The sequence below is a fragment of the Dama dama genome, chromosome 15, assembly GCF_033118175.1.
Source record: "Dama dama isolate Ldn47 chromosome 15, ASM3311817v1, whole genome shotgun sequence".
Lineage (NCBI taxonomy): Eukaryota > Metazoa > Chordata > Mammalia > Artiodactyla > Cervidae > Dama > Dama dama.
Window position 1 is genome coordinate 18,592,695 of NC_083695.1, and position 22,862 is coordinate 18,615,556.

The 22,862-nt window shown below is 41.0% G+C and overlaps 1 protein-coding gene across 5 annotated transcripts in view; it reads right to left on the reverse strand.

Annotated features, from left to right (window-relative positions):
- Positions 1 to 22,859, reverse strand: part of FAM13C (family with sequence similarity 13 member C) — a 135,973-nt gene extending 113,114 nt beyond the window's left edge. For 4 of the 5 annotated variants that reach the window (XM_061161572.1, XM_061161571.1, XM_061161570.1 and 1 more), the window contains exons 1-3: positions 22,464 to 22,605; positions 12,962 to 13,018; positions 7,866 to 8,061 (exon numbers count right to left, since the gene is read on the reverse strand). In XM_061161572.1, the coding sequence (XP_061017555.1) occupies positions 7,866 to 8,061; positions 12,962 to 13,018; positions 22,464 to 22,525 (315 nt within the window). In that variant the 5' untranslated portion in view covers positions 22,526 to 22,605. Of the gene's footprint in view, positions 1 to 7,865; positions 8,062 to 12,961; positions 13,019 to 22,463; positions 22,606 to 22,640 lie in introns of those variants that run through there. The other variant, XM_061161573.1, reaches the window with a different exon arrangement.
- Positions 22,860 to 22,862: the final 3 nt, after the last annotated feature.

Consider the following 22,862-nt stretch of genomic DNA (forward strand, 5'->3'; position numbering starts at 1 on the left):
ATCTTTGGCTGCAAACAATATAATCAATCAGATTTTAGTATTGACCATCTGGTCATGTCCATGTGTAGAGCAGTCTCTTGTGTTGCTTGAAGAGGGTGTTTGCTATGACCAGTGTTTTCTTCTGGCAAAACTCTGTTAGCCTTTGCCCTGCTTCATTTTGTACTCCAAAGCCAAACTTGCCTGTTTCTCCAGATATTTCTTGACTTCTTACTTTTGCATTCCAGTCCTCTATGATGAAAACGACATCTTTGGGAAGTGTTAGTTCTAAAAGGTCTTGTAGGTCTTCATAGAACCGTTCAACTTCAGCTTTTTCAGCATTACTCGTTGGAGAATATATTTGGATTACTGTGATAGTGAATGGTTTGCCTTGGAAACAAACAGAGATCATTCTGTCATTTTTGAGATTGCATCCAAGTACTGCATTCTGGACTCTTGTTGACTATGAGGTCTACTCCATTTCTCCTAAGGGATTGTTGCCCACAGAAGTAAATATAATGGTCATCTGAATTAAATTCATCCATCCCAGTCCATTTTAGTTCAGTTCAGTTCAGTTCAGTCGCTCAGTCATGTCTGACTCTTTGTGACACCACGAATCGCAGCACGCCAGGCCTCCCTGTCCATCACCAATTCCCAGAGTTTACTCAAACTCATGCCCATCGAGTTGGTGATGCCATCCAGCCATCTCATCCTCTGTCACCCCCTTCTCCTCCTGCCCCCAATCCCTCCCAGCATCAGGGTCTTTTCCAATGACTCAACTCTTTGCATCAGGTGGCCAAAGTATTGGAGTTTCAGCTTCAGCATCAGGCCTTCCAATGAATACCCAGGACTGATCTCCTTTAGGATGGACTGTTTGGATCTGCTTGCAGTCCAAGGGACTCTCAAGAGTCTTCTCCAACACCACAGTTCAAAAGCATCAATTTTTCGGTGCTCAGCTTTCTTCACAGTCCAACTCTCACATCCATACATGACCACTGGAAAAACCATAGCCTTGACTAGACGGACCTGATTCCTAAAATGTGGATGTTCACTCTTACTATCTCATGTTTGACCACTTCCACTTTACCTTGATTCATGGACCTAACATTCCAGGTTCCTATGCAATACTGTTGTGTACAGCATCAGACAACTTCTATCACCAGTCACATCCATAACTGGATGCTTTTTTAACTTTGGCTCCATCTCTTCGTTCTTTCTGGAGCTATTTCTCTACTCTTCTTCAGTAGCATATTGGGCACCTACCAACCTGGGGAGTTCATCTTTCAGTGTCCTATCCTTTTGCCTTTTCATACTGTTCATGGGTTCTCAAGGCAAGAATATTGAAGTGGTTTGCCATTCCCTTCTCCAGTGGACCACGTTTTGTCAGAACTCTCCACTATGACCAGTTGACCTTGGATGACCCTACTCATCATGGCTCATAGTTTCATTGAGTTAGACAAGACTGTACTTCATGTGATCAATTTGATTAGTTTTCTGTGATTGTGGTTTTCATTGTGTCTGCCCTCTGACAGATAAGGATAAGAAGCTTATGGAAGCTTCCTGATGGGAGAGGCTGACTGTGGGGAAAACTGGGTCTTGTTCTGATGGGCGGGGCCATGCTCAGTAAATCTTTAATCCAATTTTCTGTTGATGAGAAATGCTGGACTGGATGAAGCACAAGCTGGAATCAAGATTGCTGGGAAAAATATCAATAACCTCAGATACACAGGTGACACCACACCTGTGGCAGAAAGCAAAGAACTAAAGAGCCTCTGGAGGAAAGTGAAAGAGGAGAGTGAAAAAGTTGGCTTAAAACTCAACATTCAGAAAACTTAGATCATGGCATCTAGTCCCATCACTTCATGGCAAATAGACGGGGAAACAGTTACAGATGCTATTTTTGGGGGCTCCAAAATCACTGCAGATGGTGACTGCAGCCATGAAATTAAAAGACACTTGCTCGTTGGAAGAAAAGATATGACCAGCCTAGACAGCATATTATAAAGCAGAGATATTACTTTGCCAACAAAGGTCTGTCTAGTCAAAGCTATGGTTTTTCCAGTAGTCATGTGGATGTGAGAGTTGGACCATTCTGGAATACCAGACCATCTGACCTACCTCCTGAGAAATCTGTATGCAGGTCAAGAAGCAACAGTTAGAACTTGACATGGAACAACAGACTGGTTCCAAATCAGGAAAGGAGTACATCAAGGCTGTATATTGTCACCCTGCTCATTTAACTTCTATGCAGCGTATACCTTGAGAAATGCCAGACTGGATGAAGCACAAGCTGGAATCAAGATGGCCGGGAGTAATATCAATAACCTCAGATATGCAGATGACACCACCCTTATGGCAGACAGCGAAGAAGAACTAAAGAGCCTCTTGAAGAAAGTGAAAGAGGAGAGTGCAAAAGTTGGCTTAAAGCTCAACATTCAGAAAACAAAGATCACGGCATCCGGTCCCATCATTTCATGGAAAACAGACGGGGAAACAGTAAAAACAGTGGCTGACTTTATTTTTTTATTTTTGGGGTTCCAAAATCACTGCAGATGGTGACTGAAGCCATGAAATTAAAAGACGTTTGCTCCTTGGAAGCAAAGCTATGACCAACCTAAACAGCATATTAAAAAGCAGAGACATTAGTTTGCCAACAAAGGTCCATATAGTTAAAGCTACGGTTTTTCCAGTCTTCATGTATGGATGTGAGAGTTGGACTATAAAGAAAGCCTAGTGCTGAAGAATAGATGCTTTGAACTGTGGTGCTGAAGAAGATTCTTGAGAGTACCTTGGACTGCAAGGAAATCCAACCAGTCAATCCTAAAGGAAATCAGTCCTGAATATTCATTGGAAGGACTGATGCTGAAGCTGAAACTCCAATACTTTGGCCACCTGATGGGAAAAACTCACTCATTGGAAAAGACTCTGATGCTCGGAAAGACTGAAGGCAGGAGAATGGGACAACAGAGGTAGAGATGGTTGGATGGCATCACCGACTCAATGGACATGAGTTTGAGCAAACTCTGGGAGTTGGTGACAGGCAAGGAAGCCTGGCATGCTGCAGTCCATGGGGTCACAAAGAGCCAGACACGACTGAGTGACTGAACTGAACTGAACTGTATGAACTGTTTTGGATTATTTTCTGTATTCTTGTTGCTCTGGCATTTGGGGCCACAATGACTGGGAAAAGACTGTCTCTCCTAGGACTTACCAATTCTTAGGTGTAGCAAGCATAACAAGTGACTTGCCCCAGAGTGTGCCTTTCATATTCAAACTGACAATCCAGAGTTCATACTCTCAACTTCCTCTTCTATCTGCTTCATGTGTTCTAAGATGTAATATTCCTCTGTCCTAAGTAACCCAGAGCCCGGTACCAGACCACTAGAAAGAATTCCTATACTTTGGAGTCCACTGAAATTATTCAAACCAGCCAATTTAAAGATTGCTTACTCTGCCTTGCCTTGTTTTTCCAATAAAAACAATAATGAAGTCTCCTGCCCATGCTGTCCCCTTGCCCCATCTTCCTCCTGACCAATTTTAGTGCTTTCCTACATGGCCTGGCATGACAGGGCATGCCTGTCTCCTTAAGAACTATGAATACGAACCTTTCCAAATGGCAGTCATGGTTTGTTCTATAGGCTTCCTTATACCTGAACAATAATAAAACCTACATTTAAAAACCATTTTTTATATAAGTTGAAATATTTAAAAATGAAATTTGAGTCTTACTGACTCCCATAGTTCAGAAACTGATACCAAATGTCCTTAACTTTCAATGGCAAAAGAGTTATTTTATATATTCAATAATAATGTCTTCCTTTTTACCAGAATATAATTGGAGAACTCTACTACCTAAATAACATCTTGTCTAGAATGTCATATTGAGATTGATGCTCCTTGGATCAGGCAGGAACTGATGTGGCTTTATTATGAAGTCAATACCTACAAAGGGCTCTTAGGATAACTACCCTGCTATCTAGTTTACAAGATCCAGCCTTACAGGTGGTTAAGTACCATCACTTCCTGGCAGGCCAGGAACCTAGTTACTTTGGGGACTTCAATAAAAGAGGAACTTACACAAATGGGTAAGTACTGCAAGTGAAATAAGGTGGAAAGAATTTGTTGAACCTGATTTCCTTGCCTTAGGAATGCAAATAATAGAGGCATTAAAAGTCCAATCTGAGCTTCCTTATGAAAACCTCCAAAGAGAATTTTGTAATTATTAAAAACTATGTCTCTAGATTTTGCAAAGTATGTAAGAAAACCTAAGTGAGAGTGAAAGCAAAAGTGCAAGTGGCTCAGTCATGTCTGACTCTTTGCAACCCCATCAACTATACAGTCCATGGAATTCTCCAGGCCAGAATACTGGAGTGGGTAGCCTTTCTCTTCTCCAGGGATCTTTCCAACCCAGGGATTGAACCCAGGTCTCCTCTTTGCAACCCCATGGACTATATAGTCCATGAAATTCTCCAGGCCAGAATACTGGAGTGGGTAGCCTATCCTTTCTCCAGCGGATCTTCCCAACCCAGGAATCGAACCAGGTTCTCCTGCATTGCAGGTGGATTTTTTACCACTAGAAAAACTAGAAATGTGGTAAATTAACACTTTTGCTACACATTGGTAAATAATAAGGCCATACCTAATGAGACTAGGCTTACCTTATGATCGAGGTTAATCTTTCTTTGATATTATTATGATCACAAGGAAGAAGGAGACAGGGAAGGAGGGAGAGAATATAAGGAAAAATTATAAAAGACTTTGAAATTTAGTGGATATTCTGGCTAGCTCATCCATCTGGATAATCTGGTTTTTTTTTGTTTTTTTTGTTTTTTGCCTATATCTAGGCTATTTTACAAGGTTACAAAGACAAAAATTAGCTTGTAGAATGCAAATAATTTCTCTCCATAGAAATGTAAATTGTGATCACAGAAAAGCAGTTGATTATCATCCTACAGATATTCCAAGTTTTGCCAATTCTGTGTGCATCTATAAATTTACCTCAGCAATCCTTGTCAGACTATAAATATGCAATACTTTGCATTCTGTTTTAAACTGGTTGTAAATATCTCATTGATTTCCTCATTAATTCATGATTAAATAAAAATTTTGACACATCTCTATTTCATATCTGTGTAAGAGACATGATTATATCCTCTTTTGAAACATGACTTTTTATTACTGAATAAAGATATAATGCTATTTTATAAAAAATATATATATACCATTTTACAAAAAATTATTTATGTAATTACATACATGAAATATATATGTGTGTGTGTGTGTGTGTGTGTGTGCATGCTAAGTTGATTTAGTCATGTCTGACTCTTCGCAACCCTATGGACTGTAGCCCACCAGGCTCCTCTGTCCATGGGATTCTCCAGGCAAAAATACTGGAGTGGGTCACTGTGCCCTCCTCCAGGGGATCTTCCCAACCCAGGGATTGACTCCCATCTCTTATGTCTCTTACTCTGGCAGGTGGGTTCTTTACCATTAGTGGGAAGCCCCACGTGTGTGTGTGTGTGTGTGTGTGTGTGTGTGTGTGTGTGTGTGTACAAACAGCTGTGTGTCATTCAGGGAATAATACTGAGTAACTGAGTGCCAGAGATCCAAAGATAGACAAGAAAGATTGACTCACTGACCTCAAGGAGCCTAAGTTCTAGTGGACCTAACACTCACTCAATGTTTGTCTAGCTCATGTGACCAAAATCAGAAAGCTTTCAGGCAGGGAAGAAAAACACTCACTCAAACAATGTTTGTCTAGCTTATGTGACCAACATCAGAAAGCTTTCAGACAGGGAAGAAAAACATACTTACAAAAGTCTCTCCAAAGTAATCCTTTCTCAATAACTAATTATTGCTTAGGAGAACAATATATCACCAAAAGGAAAAAAATTCAGAGTAAAATAACAGGTTTTATATAAAAAGGGGGTAAGTAAATTGCTAGACTCATACTTGGAAGTTCTGGGTATCTCTTGTTAGGAACATTGTGCTTTTATGGAAAAGAGTTTCCACTCAAGTTCTTCCAAATCTGACTCAAGAGGTTATGTAATCCCTCTAAACTTTTGTTTTTCCATTTGTACAAAAAGATAATAATAACCATTTCATGGGACTGTCGTAAACATGGTACACGCCTGGAACACAGTAAATGCTTAAATAGGTGTTAGCTGATTTTATTAATAATATTATTTATTGATGCTCAGTTCTTGATCAGTATTCAACCAATGTTAAATGTATCTCTCCAAAGTAAATGGGAAGAACAAAATCTGTTTCAAGTTCCTCTAAAATATGGGAGACCTAAAATTATATTACTGACGTTCTCTTAGTCATTAGGGGGGAAAAAATCTCATTGTGTACACAGAGATCTTAGGAATGAATTGGAAATTTTACCTGCAGTCCAGGATTCCAATGCTGTATTATCAGAGAAGACTACACAAGTCTCTCTTTCTCCTAGAATCTTCCTATGCATAAGCAACAAACTTGGAATGACTTGTGCCATTAGCACTTTATTACAAGTGAAGACTGGATAATTTCTACCAGGCCAGACTATAGGATGACAAGAAAGAGGGCATTCAAGGAGAGATGGCTGGTTACTCAAAGCCCACAGTGTTGAAGGTGATCTTTAGTAGGAGATTCAAGGTCGGAGGTTACCCAGACCCAGACTCTGCCGGCAGCCCTTTGAGCACCTGTGTCCTCCGCAGCATCACACTCCTAAACAAACAAGTGGTGGGTGTGCTCAGCGGTAGGCAGGGTCTCAAGTTCATCATAACTCCAATGGTATTTCACACTTAACCTTGCCCTACAACTCAACTCAAATTCAGAAAATCACAACAGTTTCATGAATGCAGAGGGCATTTCATCTCATGGCAAAATTGACTAAATAAGAGGTCACAATGCCAAAAAAAGAGAGAGAGAGATAAAAATCACAAGGCCAATAAGAAAATTACAAGATGAAATAAACTGCCCCGCCAAAGTTGTTCTAACAGAGATCACCTGGTGCCTATTTGCTGGGTAGGACTGGACTTCAAGTTATTATACAATTAACGTGTTACACTGAGAGCCTCCCACATCATATTCAATGTCAATAGCTTAGTGTTAACAAAAAAACAAAGGTCACATTAATGAAGCACTTTTGTCTCCAAAACTGTGTTAGGTGCATTACAAGTACAATCTTAAGGCTGGGACCATTAACCTCCCAGTAAGATTAAAATGGGTTGTATTCAGCTCTTTTTATAAGAGAGAATAAATTATTTGAGGGGTTTTGAGAGTTATAAAAATAATATTCTTTGCTACCTCCCTCTACAACTAGGAAAAAAAACTAAATAAACAAATATGTGTATGTAGATAAAATGAATTACTTGAATCAAGTTGGACAGATGCTTCATTCATACATGTAAATATTTGCTGACCTCAAAGAACCAGATTCTCCACACACATTAAAACAGGCACATACATTGCTTGAGTGTTTTTCCAAAGCCACTAAACTGCAGCCTAAAAAGAATGGCTCTAGATAACCCTGGGACTTTTGATCTGCTGAGAAGAGTCTCCAAGTTTGGGGCCATTGTTTCCTGTCCTGGGTAAGTGAAGATCACTGGAGATCCTCCTCCACTCTCCCCAGCAAAGACTGCAGCAGCTCCTCTCAATCAATGTCAAAGTCCAGCATTTAAGAGTAGCAGTTTGAAAGGGTGCTTAATGAGCAGAATGCCCAGCACACAGCGCTATTAATACCCATGGAAGGGGAGCATGCATGCGTCCCAGTTCGCCGGTGCCCAATGACAAGTCAAGCTAATCACTGCCTACAAAATAATGCGCTCAGAACTTCACCAGAACCATGTTCTCGCCAGAGACACACCCGGCCCGGCCAAGGTGCCCGAGGAGATGGAGGTTGCTACCTGACTCTCTCCGTGGCTCCTCCCGTTCTCCGCCTTGAAGATGGACTTGGGTTTCCGCGACTTGAAGTTGCCCATGGTGGAGCGCAGCACGTCCAGCCGTGGGGGCTGCTCTACATGCTGCGGCTCACTGGGCGGAGGCGCGGGCTCCTCTAGCGGAGGCCTGGCGTCGGGGTAATTTTCTTTATTGTCTTCATCTCTAGAATAGGAAAGACTTGGGTTTAGAAAGCACGGAAGACTCTAATAACCCGCCCTGGGAAAGAGGCTGGTGATACCCACTGCTGTTCATTTACATGGTACTCGGCAAACTTTTTAGTGTAGACTGTTTCAGAGGGACTGAACTTCACTTTTTAGAACATGCCACACCCCCTTCCAGTCTTTGCTAGAGGGTACATTTTCTGTAGCTGTAGCTTTGTACATGCTATCGTATTTGCTTTCCTTTTTTCACTTCAATATGGTTTCACATATGTCATATTTTTCTTTCACAATAATAATGTGACATATCCCAGTTAGCTATGATCATCCCAACTTTATAGATTAAGACTCTAAACCTCTGTGACTAAATAAGGTGCCAAACTGAAGGGCTAATTCACTCAGACCTGGAGTGGGCCCTCAGTCTCTTGTGTCCACGGCTCAAGGTGTTGATGTTTGCTCCTCACTGGCAAGTCTTCAATCATCTCCTTACAACTTTCAGAGGCATTTAAAAGTTTAACTAGAGGGGCTTCCCTAGAGATCCAGTGGTTGAGAGTCCACCTTGCAGAGCAGGGGACACAGGTTTGATTTCTCATCAGAGAACCAGGATCCCATATGTGGCAGAGCAACTGAGCTCTGAGCTGTAACTACTGAGCCCAGGCAATTGGGGCCCACACACCACAACTAGAGAGTCTGCGTGTTACAGCTTAAGATCCCACATGCCACAACTAAGACCCGATGCTGCCTGATTAATGAGTTCATTAAAGATAAATTATAAAAAAAGTTTAACTAGACTCTATTTTAATAAGATACATACAACCTCAATAGAATATAAGACAAGGGCCAAATTTCACCCAATCAAGCCACCTATTTAAACAACACTTTCAATGCAAAGCCAAAGACCCCAGTGTCTTGGTTCTGTTGGTGTGGAATGGCTGGAGAAGACTGATTGGGCTGGCATTACCTGCACATACTCAGTACTAGCAGAGCACTGTTCATGTTCACCCATCAATCAAATTCAATGCAACATCATCCCGCCATTTCAATTTCCTCAAGCATAGTGATGTAATAACACTCTTAAGTCATTTGTCCCTCTTAAATCTAGATGTATTTTAGAATTCAGCAACTCCCATAGCCAAATGGAGCATTCCCCTTACATCAGCGGTCCCCAGCCTTTTTGGCACCAGGGACCAGTTTTGTGGAAAACCATTTTTCCACGGACAAGGTGGGGGATGGCTCAGGCAGTACTGTGAGCAATGGGGAACTAGGGAACTGAGCAGCAGATGAAGCGTCATGCTTGCTCACTCACCTCCTGCTGTGTGGCCTGGGTTCCTAACAGGCCAGGGAGCCAGTCTGTGGCCCAGAGGTTTTGGGGACTCCTGCTTTATATGATCAATATCATTGTCCTGAACCCACTGGCAGCAATTTGGTATAGGTCATGTGATTCTGTAGGACTGGCCACTTCCCCCTGTGGGTGTTTTCCTCTCGTGCTCACTGACCAGAAACAGCCATAAAAAGAGATTTTGGCAAGGTCAGCTAGGAAACACTTCTTCATGGAAGTACTTCCTCATGACTCAAGAATACGTTGAGCCAAGAGAAAAGACTAGCAAATGAAAGATTTCTACGCCTGCTGCTCAGGATGTCTTTTTACAAATAAAAGATTAAACTAATTAAAATGCTACCAGGAGGATGAGCTGTCCAGCTAGTTCCTGGGAGAAGAGCAAAGATAACATGGGGGTGGGAGGTCTAGAGCATGGCCAGGGTGCATGCAGTTGGGCAAGATGTGGAAATAAAATTATGTGAAAGAGTTAAACTTAAGCCTCAGGACAAACTTAGTATCTGGTAAAGGAAAATCCAACAGGCGAAATAATTCTTCGTGTTAGTTCAGTTCAGTTCAGTTCACTCGCTCAGTTGTGTCCGACTCTGCGACTCCTGCCAGTAACACTGGTTACTATTTTCCCTTAATATCATTTACAATTAAAAAAAATTCTAAGTCACTAATAGGTTTGGAAACCAGTATCAAACTATGAGTTTGAAATAAATGTCTCTAGTTCATTTGAAATACCTGTCTCACACGACAGACAAATACTACTCATCTACATACTCCATGTTCTTGGGTAAGCAACAAAAGAAGGAAGAACAGCTTTTACCATAACCTAAATGTTTCTTAAAGAGATGGAATACCAGACCACCTGACTTGCCTCCTGAGAAATCTGTATGCAGGTCAAGAAGCAACAGTTAGAATTGTATATGGAACAAAAGACCGGTTCCAAATTGGGAAAGGAACACATCAAGGCTGTATATTGTCACCCTGCTTATTTAACTTATATGCAGAGTACATCATGAGAAATGCTGGGCTGGATGAAGCACAAACTGGAATCAAGATCACCAGGAGAAATATCAATAATCTCAGATATGCAGATGACACCACCCTTATGGCAGAAAGTGAAGAGGAACTAAAGAGCCTCCTGAGGAAAGTGAAAGAGGAGAATGAAAAAGTTGGCTTAAAACTCAACATTCAGAAATCTAAGATCATGGCATCCAGTCTCATCACTTCATGGCACATAGATGGGGAAACAGTGGCAGACTTTATTTTGGGGGGCTCCAAAATCACTGCAGATAGTGACTACAACCTTGAAATTAAAAGAAGCTTGCTCCCTGGAAGAAAAACTATTACCAACCTAGACAGCATATTAAAGAGCAGAGACATTGCCAACAAAGGTCTGTCTAGTCAAAGCTATGGTTTTTCCATAGTCATGTATGGATGTGAGAGTTGGACTATAAAGAAAGCTGAGCACTGAAGAATTGATGCTTTTGAACTGTGGTGTTGGAAAAGACTCTTGAGAGTCCCTTGGACTGTAAGAAGATCCAACCAATCCATTCTAAGGGAAATCAGCCCTGAAAATTCATTAGAAGGACTGGTGCTGAAGCTGAAATTCCAACAGTTTGACCACCTGATGAGAAGAACCAACTCATTGGAAAAGACCCTGATGCTGGGAAAGACTGAAGGCAGGAGCAGAAGGGGGATGACAGAGGATGAGATGGTTGGGTGGCATCACCAACTGGATGGACATGAGTTTGAGCAAGCTCCAGGAGTTGGTGATGGACCGGGAAGCCTGGCGTGCTGCAGTCCATGGGGTCACAGAGAGTTGGACATGACTGAGCTGAACTGAAATGTTCCTCATTCAGGGAGAATTCTAGAACACTCAAGAATAAGAAAAAAGTGACTTTTCAAATCTAAAATAACTCTTTTCATAGACTGCTTCCTAAAAATAAAACCTGAATTTTGTTTTTATGTCATATTTTCAAGGCACCCAAAAGATGTAAATGTCATTCTTGACTTGAAGAACAAGGAAGGTTGAGGGGAGGGGGAAGCATCTTTCTCTTATTATACAAATATAAAACATAAATACAAAAGTCATCTTTATGAATACATTTCCAACCTATTACTGGTTCCTCAGAATCCCCAAACCAGAGTACAGGTAATGTAATTTATGTCACTTCTTATTGCAATCAGCCATAATTGAGAATGAACATGGTGTTCTAAAAAGAACAGGAGTCCAAAAGATCCTCCCACTTGTTAGAAATGCATCCCGAGCCATACCACCTCACCTCTGCGCCCTCATCCATAAGATACTATGCATCTCTAGTATGGTAGTACAGGTAGTACAGTCTCTGTGAAATGCCTACCAAAGAAAGTTGGCTCCAGACCACAGTCCAATAAATGGGGGCTATTGTTACTCTTACATGGGGCCTAAGGTGAGTAGCTGTTTGCAAAGAAAAAACTGAAGGGCTATTTTTAGTCTTTCCAATGCCTCCAGGATAAATTCCAAACTCCTTTGCAGGGTACTTAAACCTTCTGTAATCAGGTCTTTGTTTATCTCTGGAACTTTATTTCTTACCACTCCTGGCCTCCTCAGCTCTCAGGGTTCCTGCCATCCTGAACTGCTTGCTTCAACTTGAATTCTCTCTGCCCTCTGTTGGCTAGCCAGTACTTTGTTCCCTCTGCTTGGTAGCATCATAGTTTTTTGGCCTTATATTCCACCAAAAAAAAAAAAAAAAGGAGTCATGTGCCACAGGTAATTTTCTTTAGGAATCCATCCGAGAAACCTCACTGAGCTATTTGGTGCTTCTAAGTGAGTCTTCTGTTTCCCTGTAGTAAAATAGCACTTAATGTACTGTAGCATCGTCATCTATATTTTGGTCTATCTCCTCCAGTTGCACTGAACCCCTGGGAGCAAAGACTGATTTGTATTTCTACATCCCATATCTGTCTCCACTGGTTTCTGATGCACAAAAAAAAGTATGAAACAAAGGCCTTCAACAAATGTTCCTCATCCAACAAGTGGACTTTTGTGTCACATATACCAGAGTCCAAATTCTGCCTCATCACAGCTGTGTTATTCTGGATGAGCTATAATCCCTCTGAGTCTCGTTTTTTCCACCTCGGATGAGGAAGGAAACAACAGCTTCCTTTTGGCTGTTAAGATTAAATAATGAAATGTATGTGAAAGTGCTTGAACACAGCAAACTTGGAAGAGAAATGGTTAATGTTAAGATTTTGCCATCATACCATGAACCCCCTGATGACCAAGACTGCCATGTTTGGTGAATAATTCTAGAACCTCTTCCTTAAAGCCTATGATGGGAACATTTAGGGGGAACATTTAGATGCACTAATCAATGTTTAATTCAATAGGCATTTACTGAGCATTCTCCATAGAAAAGATACTGTCCTGAGTGCTAAGCAGGTATCCAAAAGTGAACAAAACTTCCTTCAAGAGCTGATAATCTATTAGAAGAAATAGGACATGAGAACAAATCACTAGAAATCAAAGAGAGTTAAGACACCAGACCAGATGGTTTCTGTTCTTCATAATTAAGAACCAGGCGATGGTGGGTCCTACCTGAGACTGGAGAAATCAGTCTGATCTTCATGCAGAGAGACTGTGTCTTCGTCACACCTGAAGAGAAGAAATAAAACCACATCATATCCAACTGTCTGCTGAAGCAGAAGAAGCAATATTCTAGAATTATCTGAAGATTAGCACAGGAAACTAAAGAAAGGAAGAATCTTTACCACTCTCACCCAAACCAGTGTCAATTCCTCAGATGTCTACCAGGTAATGATACCAATGTTGTCATATCATGTGAGCTTAAATGCTTAGAACCAGAGGTAACACTCCTTTTTCATCCACTTATCTGTATCACCTCAACTAACAAGACCTTAGCAACCTAAGTGTTCACAGCACTTGAGGGAACATCTGACACCAAGACTTGTAGATTGTTGTTGGCTCAAAAGGGATGCAGCTACATGCCTCCTGGCATTTCTTCTGCCTTAGGCAGTCCCAAACCACATCAGCTGCCATCTGGCTTGCTCCACTGGCCTCCAGACTTTCCTGACCTCCTTCATTTTCACAAAACTTATGAAATAACCTTATGAAAAATTCTTGGCTTTTCCATACTGAAAAATCTCCAGAGTTCTACACTGCCTAAGGGCATCTTGAGGAGGACCACAGTCTCACCCCAGTGTATGAGGGAGACTTTGCTCCTGTACTCAGCCTTCCCCACCCCATCCCACCCAACCTCACCCCACCCTGCTCCAACCTGGAATGCTTTTTCTATCTTCAACTCCTACTCAGCCTTCACTGCTCAAGCCTTACAAGCTCTGTGAACTTTCCTTGCCAAGTTCATCCACATGCCATGTTCCCACTTTAACCTTAGTACTTAAATGTTTACTTTTCATTCTGAGGTTTTAGTAACCATCTAGTTCTTGCCTAGTGCTGTTATGTAGTTTCTTTGTACCTCTGAGATCTTTTTAATTAGTTGTTAATTCCATGAAAAGAAATACCATCCTGTCTTTTTCTAGGTATACTGCCATAGTGCCCACAATGTTACCCCAGAGTAGATACTTAATAAATATTTGAATCAAATCATTAACCCAGGCCCCTCAGCAAGTCTGTTCCCTGAAATAAGTGTGTGTGCCTAGTCGCACAGTCTTGTCCAACTCTTTGTGATCCCACGGACTGTAGCGTGCCAAACTCCTTCCTCCAGGCAAGAATACTGGAGTGGGTGGCCATTCCCTTCTCCAGGGAATTTTCCTGACTCAGGGATCAATCCCAAGTATCCTGCTTTGCAGGTAGATTCTTTACTGTCTGAGCCACCAGGAAGGGCCTGAAATAATTGAGCAAGCGTTACTGAGCACTGACTGCCTTCCAAGTACTGCCTTAGGCACTGGAGCTGTGCTTCTCAAAATTTTGCGGATTCAGGACTGACCAGTTGGTTTTCTATTTCCACTGTGGAGAAATAATTTGGTAAAAATGTCACAGGAATGTCAAATTCTTATAAAAGTTATTAAAAGCATGCTCCCTATTTCTGTACTGGTCTTATCTCAGACTAGTTACAATTTGTGAACCCACACTTTGAGCGGCACTATTTTTTTTTTTTTTTAGTATAATTGCTTTATAATGTTGTGTTAGTTTCTGCTGTACAATAAAATGAATCAGCTGTGTGCATACATGTACCCCCGCCCTCTTGGACCTCCCTCCCGCTCACCTCACAATCCCACACCTCTACGTCATCATGAAACGGTGCAGGACTATATGGTCCCTCCCCCCCACCCCATCACCACGTTTTCTGCCTGCCTTGTGCCTGTAAAAAACCTTAATCAAAGAATAAGTTTACCCAGAGAAGTGAGAAATGCTGAAACAAAGGAAAACAGTCTAGGGAGACTAAATAATAATAAGGTAGTCATTAAGCATAGGCAAGGACCTTTAGTTCTTTCTCAAGGGCTGTATGTAATATTCTGAGCCATATCCTATGAGCTGTCTCATAGATACCAAAACCTCAGGTGGAGGAGTTAACTACATGATGACCAGACTGTACCCAAGACTTGAGCTGCCACAATTCTAAGAACTGACCGCAAAGAAATGGGAACATGAGCTCCCCGGAACTGAAGATTAACTGTACTGAAAACAACCAAAACTGAAACCATTTGTTTTAAGGATCCTCCCTGTTTCTCCCCTGACTGGCACTGGCTGCCAACTTACACTTTTCTTGGTGGAATGGAAACTTGCATTTGGGTTGAGCTGACGAGCTCCAAGACCAGGTAAGTCTACCAGTGCGTACACAGGCAACATTCCCATTTGTGAGTGCTTGCCAATTGGTTCTGACTGCTGTTGAGGACTGTTTGTGAGCACTAGTGCTATTTGGAAATTCTTGACAGTTGGTTCTGATGTGTGCCTGATGTTGAGAACTGTTTGGGACATGAGGTGCTATTTGGGCATTTTGCCAGTTGGTTCTGAAGTATGTCTAATATTAAGGATCGTTTGTGAGCACTGACTGCTATTTGGGCATTTTTGCCAATTGGTTCTGATGTCTGTCTGCCACTGAGGACCATTTGTGAGCATGAAGTGCTATTTGGGCATTCTTGCCAATTGGTTCTGACATCTGACTACTGCTGAGGACCGTTTGTGAGCACCGAGTGTCATTTGGGCATTTTGCCAATTGGTTCTGACATCTGACTACCATTGAGGACCGTTTGTTTTGGGACTTCGTAAAGTGTTTGTTTGGGACTCTGTACTGGTCACCCTCAGAGAGGTTTATGATGGATCTGTTGTTTGGTGTGTGAGTGTATATTCCATTTGTGGTGATTGGTATTCTTGTTGCCTTATGTAAAATGGGAAATTCAGGTTCAGTTCATTAAGAAAAAGTTTAGTTGTGAATTTATGACTAAAAAAGAAAGATGATTTTTTTTTTTTGGACAATGTATGGCTACAGTATTCTTCAGAATCTGAAGAAGATTAAGATGAAAGCCCTGAAATTCAAAAAACTGGTTCTTTTTGCATATGCAATTAGGGAAAGCTAACTTGATAATTTTTTTTTTTTTCAGATCCTGAGAAAACAGAAATATGCCTGAGAAAAAGTTTGAGTGACATTTATCATGTCCTTGAAATACAAACACAGTCCACTTTGCCTGGATCTTCAGCCTTGGGTTAACTATGCAAAGGAAAAAAGGCTTTAAAACTGAACGGATAATTTGGCTATTCTGACTGTACTCCATAAACTGATTACCTACTTTTGTATTCTTGTAAGACCAAAAGGGTAACTAAAGATGTTTGGGTTTATTAAACATATGTGTTGTACCACTGAAGAAAAATTATGCTATAAAAAATGTATGGTTTTTTTGAAGTTATGAAGAATGTTCTTAAGTTTGCAGTCAGAAAATGCTGGTGTAACATTTCAATCACTTGTTTCTTGGTTTTGTTAAAACTTTTCAAGGGTTAAAAATTGTAACTGCTGTTGAGGACTCTTGGTGAGTCCTCATATGTAAAAATGATAAGTGAAACATTTTGGTATGTAAAGCAAGTAGGATATATGTTGTCAAAAAAGAGAATGTATAAAGAATGGAGATATTTTTATTGAGGAAAAATGATGATAATAATTTTTTCCTACAGTTGTTTGTTTCCATATGAAAAATTATAGCACAAATTTGTCTGGATCTAGAAAGTGACAAAAAGTTTGTGAAAAAGGAATTTTGAAAAAAAAAATGTGTATGTTATCAGGATTAAGATTAGACTGACTTTAACTAGGTAAATGGATTTTGTTACTAATAGTAAACTGATGCAAAGTTGGTTTTTCTCTCTGTCAAAAAAGAAAAACTTCTTCTAGAATATTCAACTGATTTTGGTAACAGAGACTTCTAATGGAAAGTAATTGCTTTATTTCTAATCATACTTTTAACTCCAATGTTCAGGATGGAAAAATTCTCCAATAAGTTGTCACCAAGTATAGCTGCTCATGATGTTTAGCACTGCTGACTTTAAGAGTACTGCTTAAAGTACATATACAATGTTTGTCTGACAGTTGGGTATGAATGATAAAATGTATGGCCTATAGAGCATTTCCCTACTAACCTCTGAGCCTGTTCATGATATCTAATTAGTTCCCCCTCCCCCTCCCCTCCGAAGGTGGACAACTAGGCAAACATATAAATATAAAAGAGGCCAAGCACTGAGGGACATGCATGGATCCAGAGCATGCAAATGAACCACTCTAGCAACCTTGGATCAATTTCCTTGCTTTTCCTTTTTTTTTTTTTTTATTTTTGAAGTCCCAATAACCCACTCTGTCCACCTCATGGAAAACAATAATTCCTAAATGCTATCTTGTTCTCCACTATTTGAGGCATCTGCTTTAATAGATCATTTGAACTTTGTAATGTGAATTAAAATGTTTCCCAATAAAAGCAACCTAGCTAAGTAGAAAGATTAATGAAGAAGAAAAATCTAGAATTGTTGCTTCCAAAGAACTAGGGTTCAAACAGAGGTTCAACCTTTGAGCTCAACAATACCTATTATTTAAGAATTTGGCAAGAACTTTTTTTTTCATCCCCCTCATTTGATTTATTAATCTTTCTTCTCAAAACACCAATTAGTTAAAAATGGAAACTCAACACTAGAACATACAAAATCGCAGATGCTTTCTGAAGTAGGAGGCCAGACCTAATTAGCTGATCAGATTTTAAGGGCTACGGAACAACTCCAGCCATCACCCAAGAAAACACAATTTCTAGGTTGTAGATATGGCAATGAGATAGATCTTTCTATGGCTTCCAGGGCGCACATACACAAGTTCTTTAAGTCCAATTGGGTTTTCCTTTGCTTCTGTGAAGATCATCAAGTTCTATTCAATTAACATCTTCTGATTGTTCTACTGAGTCCTTGCCCCAGAGCCCCCCGAAAATGCACAATACTGGCTCGATTATAAAACTAGATTTCACAGTGGGAACCCATATCCAGATATCCGAACTCTGAGGGAAAAAAATCAACTCAGATCAAGTACCCAACTGGTCCTAGGCATGAGATTCTCTTCCTATGTTATTCTGATAAAGAAATTTAAAGACCAATCTCTTTAATGATCTTCGTAAATATCAAAACTGACCATCTTCTAGCACAATGTTTTTCAAACTATAAATTGCAACCTATTATACAGGGTTAATAATTATACGGTCCTGAAATTAGGCAGCAGCTAACAGCATTTTGTTTTTATTATTGGTAGAGAAACAGAATAGAAAAAAAGTGTCATTATAGTGAGGGCTAAGTGTTATTTCACGAAACTTGTTTAAATAAATCATGTATGTATGTGTGTGCTGGACTGCAATATAAAATGCTTTTCTTAGTGCTGTTCACAGTAAAAATGTAAAGACACCTCTATCAAATGATTTCCTTTGAGGTCCTCATCAACCAGATTCTAAGTCCAAGAGTTTTTAATTTGTGGTTGCCCAGATAATACATGAATAACTTGTCCTTGTCATCATTTTCCTGTGAAGTGCTCAAGGTAGGTAGTTATCTCTCTACTTGGACTTTTGCCTTCTCTACTACCACTGCAGATGGTCATTGCAGCCATGAAATTAAAAGACACTTACTCCTTGGAAGGAAAGTTATGACCAACCTAGATAGCATATTAAAAAGCAGAGACATTACTTTGCCAACAAAGGTCCATCTGGTCAAGGCTATGGTTTTTCCAGTGGTCATGTATGGATATGAGAGTTGGACCGTGAAGAAAGCTGAGCACCGAAGAATTGATGCTTTTGAACTGAGGTGTTGGAGAAGACTCTTGAGAGTCCCTTGGACTGCAAGGAGATCCAACCAGTCCATCCTAAAGGAGATCAGTCCCGGATGTTCATTGGAAGGACTGATGCTGAAGCTGAAACCCCAATACTTTGGCCACCTCATGCGAAGAGTTGAGTCATTGGAAAAGACCCTGATGCTGGGAGGGATTGGGGGCAGGAGGAGAAGGGGACGACAGAGGATGAGATGGCTGGATGGCATCACCAACTCAATGGACATGTGTTTGAGTAAACTCCGGGAGTTTGTGATGGACAGGTAGGCCTGGCGTGCTGCGATTCACGGGGTCGCAAAGAGTCAGACACGACTGAGCGACTGAACTGAACTGAATCAACCACAAACAAAAAAAAGTTAAAAGGTACTTTGCAGTTCATCTTCTCTTTCATATGATCTCAAATAAGCCTGACAGTGATGTGAGGTAAGCATTACCTTCACCCAGTGGCTAAGGGATTTCCCAGGATTCCAAAGCATAAAGCAGTGATGCCTGTGGTGCTTCTGCTCCACACTAAGCCCACCAAATAGTCTCTTCAGTCTAGGCTCGAGAGAGAGAAAGACTTGTTTTTTTAGAAGAATGGTGGAGAAAGAAATACCCATAAGTCTCTTTTTTGACTTGGGGTAAATAAGTACAGAGGTCTCAGATTGGTAATGAGGGGGGACTGCCATTCCCTGCAGTACCATGTTCCTTGAAGGCACAGTTGCAGAGATACAGGCTGCAATCCTCTGGGATTTCTCAAAGTGTGCCCCCAGAACCATTTGTGTTGGCACCACTTGGAGTGTCTGAGTAAGATGGCAAGCTGCACTATATTCAGTTTCCTGGGATCAACCATAATAGAAAAGAATATAAAAAAGAATGTATATACTTGTGTAACTGAGTCACTTTGCTGTACAGTGGAAATTAACACAACAGTGTAAATCAACTATATTTCAATTTTTAAAATAAATTAGCTTTTAAAAATGGAAAAATACAGTTAAGTTCCAGCTTCATCCTCACTGCTAGCCCCACTAAATCGACTCTCTGAGGATAGGGCCAAGGAATGTGAGTTTTCAAACTAGATTACTTTTCCCCCACATAACTAGTATGCTTCCAAAATGTTCAATGCTGACCTAAAGGTTTACAAAACCCAGACAGCATTTGGCTGACCCCAACACGATCACCCATCTCTAGGTTTCCACTTGAGAATAAAGCCTGGGAACTGGATTTTTCTTTCATAAGCCCCTAACCCCTTCCCCAAATGACACTGACAGTCCTTTGGTTTTGAGAGTTACTGCTTTGGATGATAACTAATTTGCCGCAGAATTCACTGCTGGGTATGCTCCATTTCAAATAACAAGTTAGCCAGGGCAACATAGGAAATGACCACGGAAAAGCAACAGATGAGAGGGTACATAGATAGAGAACACAAGGCCAAGGCCATTCTGATCTTGGAAGAATCTGGGTAGAAAAAAGAAACTGAACTGGGCCACATTTGCACAGAGAGAGACAGACAAGGCATGAGAAAAATTAGGAAGAGAAAAAAATGTGTCCTTGAGTCCCTCCCAATTCCCACTCCCTTTGACTCTTAAAAGACCCCCAGCTGGCCAAGCAGAACCCTCTTAGGTTAGACTACCTGATAACATAATTTATATTAAAATATTAATGACAATTTGAATCCACCTCCCAGGGACACAGACTTTTTAAATTTCCATTTTAATAAGGGTCACCACCAGAGTTCTTCATCCAAAAAAAAAAAAAAAAAAAACCCAAATCTCTAGGTAGAATTTCAGGCAGTAGAAAAGATAAGTATGTGTGAGTGGGTAGGAGGAAGAAGGAGTAGGGTGGAGATAGGAGAAGGCGATGTTTTCTTTTATCCAAAACATAAAATAGAGGCAAGTGCTGTACACCAAGACCTGACCTGAACATTTATGAATCACCTGCTACTTCTCTGTCTCAGTATAGCACATTCTGATCCTGCTGGCTTTGGGGTCATGCCTAAAGAACCAAGGAAAACTGAGGGGAGGAGAAAATACTATATTAGACAATGACTAGTTATAAATGGACCTAGACTGTCCTGTTACACCTATGAATACTTGGTATGCTTCAAATATGCCCCTCAGATTTTTAGATTAGCCAGATGGCATCCCAATTGTCACTCAGTGCCTTTTAAAATAAATCACTGTCACTTCTCTCAAAACAACAACAAGATCTTATGCAATCAGAACTCCTTGGGGACTGTCCAAAGACAAGGTACCAGACTTTCCCCAGCATTTAACTAAAACCATTTTTAAAACACTGTCCATGTGAAATTTAAAAGTAAGGAACTCCATTTTGAAGCTGCTATGCCTGTGGCTGACTTTGGGGATTCAGCCCCACCAGTCCTGAGAGTCAGGCCCAGGAAGCGTTTGGTGTTAAATGCATAGCAAAAGGAAGAAAGCAATACCCGTGTACCCAGACCAGCAAGTCACAGCCTCATCTCTGGCCTGCACCTCTCCCCACTCTAAGGCTTTTAGAGAAGCAAAGTTATAGCACCGTTACCAAGCAAGTTCATTAACATGATGAAGGTTTCAATGAGTATTTTATACTGGCTCTTCTAAAATCAACCCTGGATCTGTTTTTTTTTTTTTTTTAAGTAACTCCACCTAAGATAGCCCAAAGCTCAACACTAAGAGAGTAGCATCCAGAGAAACAAAAGAATGTAAAAATCAAGAGGGCTTGGGAAGCCCTATAGTCCTCCATTACCAAATCATTGATCCAGTGACTTGAACCTCACATCATTTATTTGCCTTTTAGGGAACTTTAGCAAATAGTTCCCAAGTTACTGGGACTTCTGTATCAAACTTGCAGCATTTTTTAATGTAGTTGAGTATATAACCATATACACCTCTTTTTCCTGAAAAACTATTTAGAGTAACTTCTATCATAAGGTCCCAGAAGTAAACACTGTGAGTTAGCCTAAAGAAAGACTGCTAAATAAAGCATAGATATTTCATACATATATATGTATATATATGTAAATTACATATCAGTTACATATAGTATTAGCATAATACACTACCCATTAATTTTTAACATATACATATAATACAGTATTAAAAAAATTAAGGAAAGGATGACAAGAATTAAAAGCATAAACTCTAAATATCTAATAAAAAATACCATGCATGCTGGTCTTGAGTAAAATATTTACACTCCCTCATTCCGTGTTTGAATGGTATTAGTTGTCCCAATCAAAAGCTTTAACCATAGGACTAGATAACACAGTCCTAAGATAGCCAGATCTCTGAGGGCAGAAGACAAAATTGACAAAGGGCATTCAAGAAAAGTTTACTGTCTTAAAAGTCTGTACAAAGGAGAGGATGAGGCTGTTTAGCCTATTTATCACATGCTGGAATTCAACTCGAGTCATTTCACATCCATCTTCTAATTGCTGTAAATGTACACAGCGTGCTCATGAAAACAGACACCAGTGTTGGCAAAACACAACAAAGCTTCCTTGCTGACATGTCAAAGAGATTTATTTTTCAAAAATCTGAACTCCAAGAACACAAATCTGGGAGCACTGTGCTCCCGTAAGCCATCAGTTTGCTTTAATAGCCCTCCCATAGTTGCTAAAAGGCTGATTTCAACCTGTAAAGATTTCTGGGCCCCATCAGTCCCCATGTCTCCCGGTCTTCACAGCCCCAGATTACTGGAGACAATGCATCTAGTGCCCAGAGCAGCTGGGGACGGGGGGAGGATACCTTCACGTTAGTTGCTTCCTGAGAAAGGCATGCAAATCTTATTGTATTGACAAGAATCACTTACTCTGTTACAGCGGTGCTGCTGAAGGAATTATCCTGAAGGCTGAAACAGAAACAAGAAAACATCAGCCAAGTCCGGCCGGGGAGCCGTCTCCCTGGTTGCTCTCTGGGAGTTAGAGCACACACACAAACATGGCATTGCAAGGCAAGTCTCAGGGCTCACCCGGCACGCTCGCTCTACCTTGGGCTGCTGTCTGCACATGCTCGTAACGACACCCCCAGCAGGGGCCCAGCTGCACGGGCGAACCACAAAGCCCGGCAGCCCGAGAGGCTGCGGGGACAGAGCTGGGCGGGGCGCGGCAGCCAGCCGCACCCGGGACCCTCGCGAGGAGCACCTGGAGCGATAATCCGGGACCTCAATCTCGCCAGCCCAGCGCCGCCTTTAATCCAGGCCTCCCCGTGC